This window comes from Ammospiza nelsoni, chromosome 5 (assembly GCF_027579445.1).
Source record: "Ammospiza nelsoni isolate bAmmNel1 chromosome 5, bAmmNel1.pri, whole genome shotgun sequence".
Taxonomy (NCBI): Eukaryota; Metazoa; Chordata; class Aves; order Passeriformes; family Passerellidae; genus Ammospiza; species Ammospiza nelsoni.
This window is the reverse complement of record NC_080637.1, coordinates 59166555-59177026: the sequence shown is the minus strand read 5'-3', so window position 1 is coordinate 59177026 and position 10472 is coordinate 59166555. Positions and strand designations below refer to the sequence as shown.

The 10472-nt window shown below is 46.0% G+C and overlaps 2 protein-coding genes across 5 annotated transcripts in view; one reads left to right on the top strand and one right to left on the bottom strand.

The window, feature by feature from the left end:
- The first annotated feature begins 1483 nt into the window (after nt 1-1483).
- On the top strand, nt 1484-4912 carry LOC132073531 (dynein axonemal intermediate chain 7-like). Its single transcript, XM_059472624.1, has 6 exons — nt 1484-1693; nt 2352-2496; nt 2777-2985; nt 3562-3729; nt 3905-4018; nt 4564-4912. Exons 1-6 carry the CDS (start codon nt 1484-1486, stop codon nt 4906-4908), a joined length of 1191 nt encoding a protein of 396 aa, XP_059328607.1. The 3' UTR covers nt 4909-4912.
- The window catches only part of IRAG2 (inositol 1,4,5-triphosphate receptor associated 2), a 35540-nt gene continuing 29916 nt past the window's right edge, over nt 4849-10472 (bottom strand). For 3 of the 4 annotated variants that reach the window (XM_059473110.1, XM_059473109.1, XM_059473111.1), the window contains exons 32-40: nt 9888-10028; nt 9363-9497; nt 8489-8636; nt 7568-7611; nt 6865-6942; nt 6692-6756; nt 6157-6258; nt 5915-6019; nt 4849-5526 (exon numbers count right to left, since the gene is read on the bottom strand). In XM_059473110.1, coding sequence (XP_059329093.1) covers nt 5283-5526; nt 5915-6019; nt 6157-6258; nt 6692-6756; nt 6865-6942; nt 7568-7611; nt 8489-8636; nt 9363-9497; nt 9888-10028 — 1062 coding nt within the window. In that variant the 3' untranslated portion in view covers nt 4849-5282. The remainder of the gene's footprint in view (nt 5527-5914; nt 6020-6156; nt 6259-6691; nt 6757-6864; nt 6943-7567; nt 7612-8488; nt 8637-9362; nt 9498-9887; nt 10029-10472) is intronic. The other variant, XM_059473112.1, reaches the window with a different exon arrangement.

Sequence of the window (10472 nt, the reverse complement as noted above, 5' to 3'; positions counted from 1 at the left end):
ATCTCTTCCCTCATCCTGGGACCCCTGTGAGCACGGTCACAGGAGGAGGCAGCTCCAGCTGCTGCCCGAGCAAGGGAAGGGAGCGGGAGCCGCGGCCCCAGCCCGGGCACGCTGCCCCCGGGCCAGCCACCATCCTGGGACAGTGACACTGCACTCCAAGGTCCTTTCCAACCCAGGCCATTCCACGATCCATGGAAACACTGCAATATCTCCATGTGCATGGAACAAAGTTTATAAATACAGGGATGTTTTGATAACACTTGGGGTTTGTTGACATTTGTATTAATGATTGTTAAATCATGAGGGGAGATAACAGGACAGATAAGAAAATGGACTTTGTCCCTGTACTTATTTTTATTTATTATTTATGCTTATGGACATGTTTATAATGTTCCTATAGGTATGGATATTATTATACATACATTTATGGATGAGACACACAATCTTTATGAATCTACCAGGCTCTGGGAGATTTACTTCTTCAGAAAATGATGATTCTGATGTATATCATGGTAGGCATTGGTGTAGTATGGGGTGGTACTGAGTATTACCTGAATGGATGCTTCAAGTGAGATACCTGCTCTTGCACCTTGTTAAAAGAGGGCCTAATTCTAGGAAATAAAACTGTTTGTCTGTCCCACATGAGTTGCAAATTTCTCCAGTGTTGTGGTGTCATTCTTTGGTTTAATAGAGCGACTTGTAGTACTGACTTAAATAAAACAACTGCAAAATACTGACATAATTTAGCTCCACCTCAAAGCATTTTAGAGCTGCCATTTTTTGATTTGGTCTCATTCTCTCAGAGCAAATTTCATAACAATTACAGTAAATGTTTTTACAGTATTGAACACTTTTTTTTCCTTGATTCCTGTAAACAGTAACTTCTCCTGTACCATCCCTTGTGATGGTTTATGATCTGTTTGGCTTTTTTAAAGGAAATATTTACGGCCATTTTTGTCCACAGTGTTTCTGCCTTTCACTAACATTTTCCAATTCATTAAATCTTAAATTTATAATTTTATATGTATGTATTTACGTTTTTCCCTATGCATTATTATCTTTGTTATCTGAAAATTGTATTTCATGTTTAATCCCTCTTGCTCCTCGTAATTATCATAGGTTTTTCACCTTCAGCCCATGACCTTTTGGTGCCTTATTTTTATTTATTTTGACATATTATGTGATTTGCTTCATTTCTTTTTGTATCAAAAGAATCTTACTAAACCTGCCTAGAATCCACTGTATTATTGTGCTTGTGAAATTCTTCTGTGGGTAGCGATGGACTCATTCTGTCAGTAAAACCTTATTCCCACAGAAAGCATTTGGAACTGCAAATCCAAAAGCTCAGCCCCAGTCCCGAGTGCTTTTCCTTGCCCCGCTCCTGCTGCCCCGGTTCCAGGGATGCTGAGGAGCGCCAGCAGATGGGGCTGGAACGCTGCACAGGGAAGCGCTCCCGGCACGGAGGGAACATCGGCACAGGGCAATGCCGGTGGGTCTGAGCACCGCTGAGCTCCCGCTGTCTGCTGCACTTCCAGAGGAGGAGGCCCCGCTGCAGGAGGAGCCGGCAGGCGGAGAAGAGGCCCCGCGAGTTGTGGATTTGGAACAGCTGGTGCCCGTGGGGGGCGTGTTCCACATCTCTGTCCTGCGGCTGCCGCCCCAGGCCCAGGACGTCGGGGACTGGATCATGGTGGAGGTGAGGGAGGACAGGGAGCAGCCCCTGGGGTTTGTCACTGCTGTCACATGCACTGCACACGAGTTCTGAGAGCAAACTGACCAAGCAAGGTTTGCAAATCATCCGTTTTTCACACGTGAAAGGTGGGAGCACAGTGGTACCAAACCCCACTGCTGGTTCAGCTCCAGGCCCTGCAGGCTGGCTGAGGACTGTGGGCACGGGGTTCTGGTTTCCTCTAGCACCGACCCACCCCACAGAGGGCACTGCGGAGCTGGAAACCTTTAATAAGCACAATTCCCAAAAGGCCAAACCCAGAGGGCAGGGGAAGAGGCCCAGGATGTTCATTCCCAGCCCCTGTGGCCTCCCCTTCCCGCTGGCCCTGTGGGACAGTGCAATCGCAGCTGCCTTTGCCTGCCCTGCTCCCGGGGCCTGGGGCTCTGTGAGGAATGGCCGAGCCCCGCTGGCCCTGCCCTGAGGGCGCCTGCAGCAGCTCAGGAGGGGCCCAGGGCCTCCCAAGGCTGCTCTTCCACTTCCTCCAAAGCTGGGCTTGGACACCTGCAGGGTTAGCAAACCACTCTAAATGGGTGTTAAAAAGCTTTGCAGTGTTAGATGAACTCAAAGGAAAAAACCTGCATTTTCTGATAAACCCCTTATTTGTCCTTTTCCTCTCTTGCCAAAGCTGCTGGATATTGGATTGGAGGTGTATCCATATTCCCCAGGAAAGGCTGAAGATGGCACACAGGAAGCAGTACAGATCACCCTGAGGCTCCCTGATAATGTGATTTATTTTAAAGTGCCTGTGCTAGGCCAATGGCATCCTGCAGGTCTGAACTTAAGGCATAAATTTATTTGAAATTTGAATAGTGGAATTTATACCTGAGTTGTTACAGTCCAGCTGTAAAGATAAGGGCCAGTTTGGAGCCCAGAAATAGTTTGGGGATGGCAATTTTAACAAAAAAAAAAAAAAAAAACAAACAAAACCCAAAACCTAAAACCAAAAACCACTAAAAACCCCCAAATAAATTATTACTTTTTTTGGTTTTGTTTACTTCAGCATTACTGCCAGAAGCCTTCCATGTACATCTTTCCATCCTCTTTGTCCAGGCCAATGGTGGAGAACTGATGGCATCAGCAAGATAACCTATGAAGCAGAAAAAAAGAGCATCACCTTCAGCATGGGTGGCTTTTCTACAGTAGCCCTTCTCCAGGATGCTCACCTGAACCTGCCCTATCAGGCCTGGGAATTGCACCCTACTGGTGTGGATGAAGGCCTCTTCACAGTTACTGCAGTCTTTGCAACCATTCAAATTAAGGTATGTCAAATTTGCAGATAAAATCCCCCATAATTATTGTCCCTGATTAAGAATTTGGGATGCTTCTACAAGAGCAATTTGAATCTCTCTTCCTTTCCAAGCACTGCACTGGTTATTTAATGTCAGTTATTTACTATGAGAAATAGCACATTCACATAGCAGAAATGTGCATTTGCTCTGGAAAGTTTCAGTCAGTGCTTTGCTGCTGGTTTTGCCTTGCTGCATTCAAGCCTGTTCCCCCTCTTAGAGAGCTGAGAAGTTCCTCTCTCCTCCAGCTCTACCAAGAGAAATACAGGGAGTTCTAGCAGCCCACTACCCATGCTCCTTGTTTCTTCCCAAAGTTCAAGCTACTCATGATTATCCATCTGTTCATTGGTGTATAAATCAGTACACCAGTGTCATTTCTGATTCCTACACAAGGCTGGCTTTCTTCAGGATCTGTAAATGAAAGGTCACAGCCCAGAGTAGCAGATGATGTGGGTAATACCCAGCATAGCAAAAATATCAATATTTGAAGCCTAACCCAGAAAGGAGCTTCCATGACCAGTAAGTTGCTTTCACTGGTTTGTACAACAGGATAATCAGTGTATGTTGTCTTCAGTAGTGGTGGAAGAGGAGGAGGTGCTTTCCCACATCACAGGGAAATGGATGAGTCCTCTTGCCCTCAGAGCAGCCTTGAAAAGAGCTGGAGTGAACATTTTCCCAGCAGAGCACTCTCCCAAGTATGTCCCTGTGCCCAGGAAGGTGAGTGCCAGAGGTTCCTGGTGGCTTTTCCCTGTTTTCACTCAGGTCAGCCTTTGCTGCCCTGGGAGCTGCTGTGCTGCCAGCTGAGGCAGGGCAGAGTAAAGCAGGCTCTGGCCCTGCTGGAGCACAGGGAGAGGAGAGAGATGTGTTTGTCTGGTTTGTGTTGTCCCTGCAGGGTGCCCTGGCAGAAGTGAGGGCCTATGAACAGATGGCTCTGCTGGCAGCTGCTTTTGCTTTTGCTCACAGCAAGTGGAACGGAGAAGCAGGGCCAGAGCAAGTCGTGTTCAAGGTTTGTGGAGTCCCAAAGTTCCAGGGCAGGCCAGCATTGAGCCCATCCCCAGCTAAAACAATCAGCTCACGCTGGTGGCTTCAGCCCCTGCCCCAGTTCAGTGTCACAGGCTGCCCCTGAGAGCTCTCAGGGACACAAACCTCAGCAGCAAAGACACTTGCTAAGGAAAATGGAACTGAGAAGTCACCAAGGGAGGCTTTAGCCAGAGCTGGGGTGACAGAGCTTCATGCTCTCCAGAGGCCCCTTGAGAATCAGCTATCTGCTCTGCCAGCTTGTAAAGAACTGCTGGGACTTTGTTCCTGCCTGTAGGGTTTCTTTTGCTCCCTGCTGTTGGTTTGTCTCCACCTGTGAACTAAAACACATGGTTAAAACTTCTGCCAGCCAGACAAACACCCCCAGGTGTGGCTGGAGAAAGGCAGCACACCCCACTGTGAGAGCTGCAGTGGCTGTCTCTCACTCAGGTTAAATGCATGGGACACAAATACTGGAATTTGTGCTCTGACAGTGGCACAGGCTTCACCTCAGTGCATTTCTTCCTGCAATAGGTGAGTGAACATCTGACAGCAGGTTCTGCCAAAGGCAACCACTGGTCTCTTTTGATGTTCGATGGTGAGAAAGTGCAACACCTCAAGCTCACTGAAACCAGTGAAGCTTTTTCAGAAGAGGTGCAAGAAGAGTCTGAATTTCACTCCACACTCTACCATATGGTCAAAGAGTCTGCCAGCAATGAAGCCATGGAAAAAGTGGAAAGAGCTGGCTGTATGTTCATTGATTCTGTGTATCAGCTGCTCCTTGCTACCAGTCTTAGCATACTCTTAGATACTACTGCATGCTTTCCTTCAAAACTTTATTATCAAAAGCTTTCAATAAAGTTACACTTCAAGTCTTAAATACTTTTCTATTCAAAACATTGAAACAGGTTCTGAAATGCAAACATTTTATCTTTGTTCAAGCAAAATAAATTCTTTATTCACTTGTGGCTAGACCACCTAGACATGTTTATTGTTAGCTATGTTCAAAAAATTGCTGTTCTTTTGTAAACCTCAGTAGAGCTGAGATCCTTTTAGCTGCTTTTAAAGATGACTTTTGTCAGAATAGGAAATATTTTTTTTTTCAGTTCAAGTCATGCTTTAAAGAAAAACAACTTCATCTGTCCCCCCAAAAATACCCACAACCCACCAGAACAAACCCAGACAAGTAACCTTAAATAAGGCCAGCTTCAGCTCCTGTCCTGCAGAGCGCAGCCCCGGCGGCAGAGCCGGGGTTACATCGGGGGAGGGCCGAAGTGCCGCAGTCTGACGTAGGGCCACAGCAGCTGCTGCAGCGTCCTCCAGGCATTCCCACTGCACACGGGGGCTGCATCTGCCGGTCTCTGCAGGGACAGCCCCACCAGGAAGCTGGTGAGAGCAGCCAGCAGGACCAGGAGGGACATGGACGCCCAGAGGGTTTTGTTGGCATTGCAGAAGGAAGCCTTGAGGTGGGACGCCTGCGCTGATATCGAATTGTACCTGGGCAGGGCAGGAAAGCACAGAGCCCTTCAGGCTTTCCCCAAAACGAGCAACTCTTCCCACCCCACCCAGCCTTGGAGCAAACTAGATCCCACAAACATCAAGAGTGACAGGTTGTTACTGTTTTGGGAGCTGTGCAGGGGGAGCTAAACTGTTCTGAGTTTAAAATACAGTCAAGGAAGCAAATTCTTGATAAACTGGCCCAGCTCAGCCATCCACCCATGCTTCCTGTTCCTCACACTGTTCTGTGAAGTATTCACAAAAGCTGCCTTGAAAGAGCAGCATGAAATCTTGCTCCTAGAAAGCACTGAAAGTCCTGGCCTTTTGTTTGAACCCTCTTCTCAAGTGCACCTCCCAAACATGCCTTTAACTTGTGAAAGAAACTTACATTGACTCCAGGGTCCATTTGGGTGGGTGTTTTCCTTTTTCAGAGACACTTTCCTTCCTAGTTGGTTGTTCCTGTACTTCAGCAGGTGATTCCAACTGCTCATTCCTGTAAATAAGAATCAACAGCTCCAAAGCTTTGCCAAATTCACAACAGCTTGGCTTTATAGCCCTGACCAGGTGGTGAATTAAAAGCTGATTAAAACTAAACCAGCACACCTGGGAGGAGGCTGCTGCTGAACTTACTTGGTTTCAAAAGGCTCCTCTTCATACTCTGCCCAGGAATAGGTGCTGAGGAACCTCTGCAGCGAAGGGCGCTTCTCGTTCGGCTTCACCCCTAGCCTGCCCCTGCCAGGTGTTAAACACATTTGCCTGATTTTCTCCAGCAGATAGAGAGCAGAAAATCATAAATTTAGCAGCAGCCTACTCATTTGGTTAACCACAAATAACTTATAGATTTATTTGCTTGAAATTAGGACCATTAAAAAAAAAACCCAAATGAAATAAAACAAAACTACAGATCCACCTGCTGTAGATATTTAGATTTCACATTTTAGTTCTAAAGCAAGAAAGTTGTGGGATTTTTTTTTAAAGCTCTCAATGCTCAATAAATAAAAAAGGTGAGCTCATAAGGCTCATTTACCTATTACAGCACATTAAACTAATGTGAAAGGTGTAGCCTAAACAATATTGTACCCCAAGATGCTTCATAAACTGCTTCCTACAGGCACAGAGTTGAAAAGTATTTGCCCCGTTCAAAGACAAGCCCAGGTGACTTTACCAACTGCTTGATCTCCTGCTGAATCTGTCACTCCGTTCATCCCCATCAGGTTCGTGGAACTGGGCCTGGAAGAGAAGTTTGCCACATTTACTGTATTGGCATTCTGATGCTTCATCCCAGCCAGTTTTGGAGAGGTGAAGCACCTCAGCATCCCTCCAGCAGCCCCTACTTACCAGTGGCACCCCAATCCCTGCATTCCCAGCACTCCTGGGCACTGTTGCAATGCTAACTCTCCTCAGGGCTGACGAGGGCTACACAAATAAGAGGCATTACTGGCTCTTAGCAAGGCACAACTGGGTTACCCACTGAGCACACAAAATACCATCTGGTTTGTGCAGGCTATATTAAAAAAAGAGGTGCTGACACCTAGCGTGAAGCGACACACAAAGAATCCAATCTCAAGTGCAGATCAAATCAGCTCTTTCAAGCAGCATCTTTCCACAGTAAGTGCTTTCTGCCCATCTGAGTGAGGCTGCCTGCACAGCTTCCAGCAAAATACCAACACTGAAGGTAACTAAATTCCCCTAACCTGGCTCACAGGAATTCCTACACTCAGCAGTTTGAACTGCTCCCATATTTTTGTGCTAAACCCTCCTTTAATTCCAAGGGAACCATGCATGAACAACATTTCTTAACCAGTGAGTGAGAGCCCAACCACTTCTCCTTCATCTTCTAAGGGGGACCACTTAGAAGGTTGGTGGGGTGCCTGAAAAGGAGATCCTCATGTTTGATGACACCAGCCTATATTTGTGACAGAAAAGCACCAAGTCAAGCATGCAGCAGAACACCAGCACAAAAAAAAAAAAAAAACCAAAAAAAAAAACAAAAAACCACACATACACTTAAAAAATTGAAATTTCATGTAAGGACCATTACCTTAAAGTTAAAAGGACCTGGTAGCTTCTTATTCATAGATTCATCTGTAAAGAGATCAGACATCAGAGCTTTACAGGAGGATCTTGCTGCTTACAGGAGGGCAGAGTTTAATTTGCAGCCTAAGGTTTGACTTTCTGCTGTGTTTAAGCAAAGCACTCTCAGAAAGCAGAAATGAGGTCTCAGGAAAAAGCTTCCTATTTCATTAAATAAGTTCATAACATTCACACATTAACCCATCCTCTGCAAGCATTAACTTCTGTAACTATCATCGAATATATTCCATTATTGAGGTAGTTTCCTGTTACAAGACTGTCTTTCACAGTCAAGACTGCATCCAAAAGGGTCCTGCAAGGATTTCATGGTGTGGAAGACTTCCCTTTTGGCACTTAAAAAACACATCCTATTTTTCAGAACAGTTTAATACTGGCAAAGCAACAAGTGCACAACACTGGCTGCAAGCCTGGCAGCTTAGAAGGGGAAATAGATGCCCCCTGCACTTAAGGGCTTTGTAATTTCCCATGTAGAAAGGGTGCAGGTGTAGAGAGCAGCCAAAGCTCAGCTACCTAGAAATAGCTACTGTGAACAAGCACCTAAACTTACTGCTCACAAGGAAGAAGACTATCACCAGCACATGCCATGCCCTTTGCTGAAAGCCAGGACATAGCTGTGTGCTTGCAGTGGTCCCCCACACACACCCTGAGACCCATGACAGTTTAGGTACAAGTTTAATTTCAGAGAGCTGCTTTTAATAGTGTTAATAGATGGCTGTCCCCCCCCCCCCCCCCTTCATTTTTAGAGGAGGTGACAAAACCACTGTATAATTCTGTCACCTGAGATGTGAAGGGATTATAGGACTATTCTGCAGCTATAAGGGCCTGTCTGGCAGGTGCTAGAGAGGGGAAAGAGGCTTTTCCTGGTTACCTCTGTCTCCAAGGGAGCTGAAGGATCTCTCGTTCTGGAGCAGGACCTGCTTGAGCTCCTCAAGCTCGGCGTGCTCTTTGGCATACATGCGCTTCAGGTTCTCCACGTGCTGGATCATCACCTCCACAGCCTTGCTCACCCGGCTCTCCTGAGGGAGCAGGGAAAGCAGCAGCTCTCAGGAACTGCCTCATGTTTGGAGATTTCCCCCTCAAGCACCTGCTCTCCTCTGCTATCTCACTTTTATCCTCCTTTTCAAAGCTTCAATAAATCCCTGTCCTGACACATGGTACACAGGTTTCATTTCTCTGGAGATCACTCTTCTTGTAAAACCAATCAATCTTCAGTTTGCCAAGCTCTTACAACTCATCATCATCACTTCCTCTGATCTACAGTTGCAGCTGCCACCATGCATTTGCTGGTATTGCCAAGTCATTTTTATGCTGCCCTGGGGTATTATACACAATCACACCTAACATTTGAGCAGGACTTGGTCATTTGGCTGATTAGCTGCCCTTTCCATAAGGCACAGAACCACCTTTGCAGCATCAAGGCCATTGTTACCACACTGCTTGGTATTCTGTACATCTCACTGCTGCAAAGTCTTTATTGTTTATTTTTTTCCAACCAGAACCTTATTTCTGCTGTGGGTTTTTGCACAATTCTAGTGCAGCATGGCTGCTCTCCATGCCTTGGATTCCTTATAAGAACACAGAGAGAAGAGAAGGCCAGGACTAAGGTGTTCTGAGCAGTCTACACTACACACACCAGATTCCCAAATGCAATCTTGGAACCATAAGCCCAGCAAGATGTGGCCATCCCTTTGCAGCTAGAAGCTTTTAGCTTTGTACAAAGTACTTTTGATGGAAAGTGTTACCTGATTAATAGCTCCCAACATCTCTGCTCTGCTGGCAACTCGAGCTGCATATTGGCTAAGGAACTGCAAGCTTTTCTGCAGCTTCTTAATGATCTCCTGTGCCTGGTTATCTTCTTCACACAAAGGAACTAAAGCCTAAGAGTACACATTGGTAAGAAAACTGGTGTGAATTATGAACAGAGAATGAAGTTTGAGCTGATGACACTGAGGAGCTGCATTCAGGCCCACATCAACATCCCTATTCAGTGCAACTTGGATAGAGAGCTCCAGTGGGCAGAGACTGGAGCACAAAAGCAGTTGAAGCAGGGGTCAGATGTTTGTGCAACAGAAAAATTTCCTGCTGCCTGTGCATGAAATACACTTCGATCAGGGTTACCCTTCATAATCTCTCATATTTCAACTGCATTGCTCCAGAACTTAATATTTGCTCATCATGCATCCCATGCACACACCCCACTTTAAAGAGCTGTTTTAAGAGACACTCACATCTACTTATCCCATCCACCCTACCAGCCCTGGCCTTACCTCTAACATATTCACAGCATTTGTGATCTCCTTTTTCAAGTTTTCTTCAGCCAGGTCTCGGGACCTCTCTTCAAGCTTCACTCTTTTGTCCAAGGTAAACAAGTCACACTTAAAACCTAAAGACAGCCTCAGAAATTCAGCCTGTTGTGGGAGAAAAGATTTCAGAGGAATCCAAGTGATGCAGAAGTTTAGGTAGATTTGGACACTGATATGACATTTGGGGCTATACCCTGTGACCAAAGTTTAGGAGAGATACAGAAGAAGAAGTGAACATGACCCACTTCCTTAAAGCAGGTCTTCCCATCTGTAGTGATGGTGGGAACGTTCTGCAGCCAGAAGAGGTGACATCCTGGCAGCACAATGTGCCATCTGTGCCTTTTGACAAAACTGTCTTAAATCAGCACATTCTGCCTGGGAGGAGGTCACAGCTATGCTCCTTCAAGCTTGCAAACAAATGCCACAGTAGTGACAAGTCTTTGTTCAATTTTACAGATCTCCACCTTTCTCCATCCCATCTCCTGCAAAAATTTCCATTAGGCTTGGAAAGAGATTTCAGAAGTTAGACTGCAGGAATACATCCAGTTT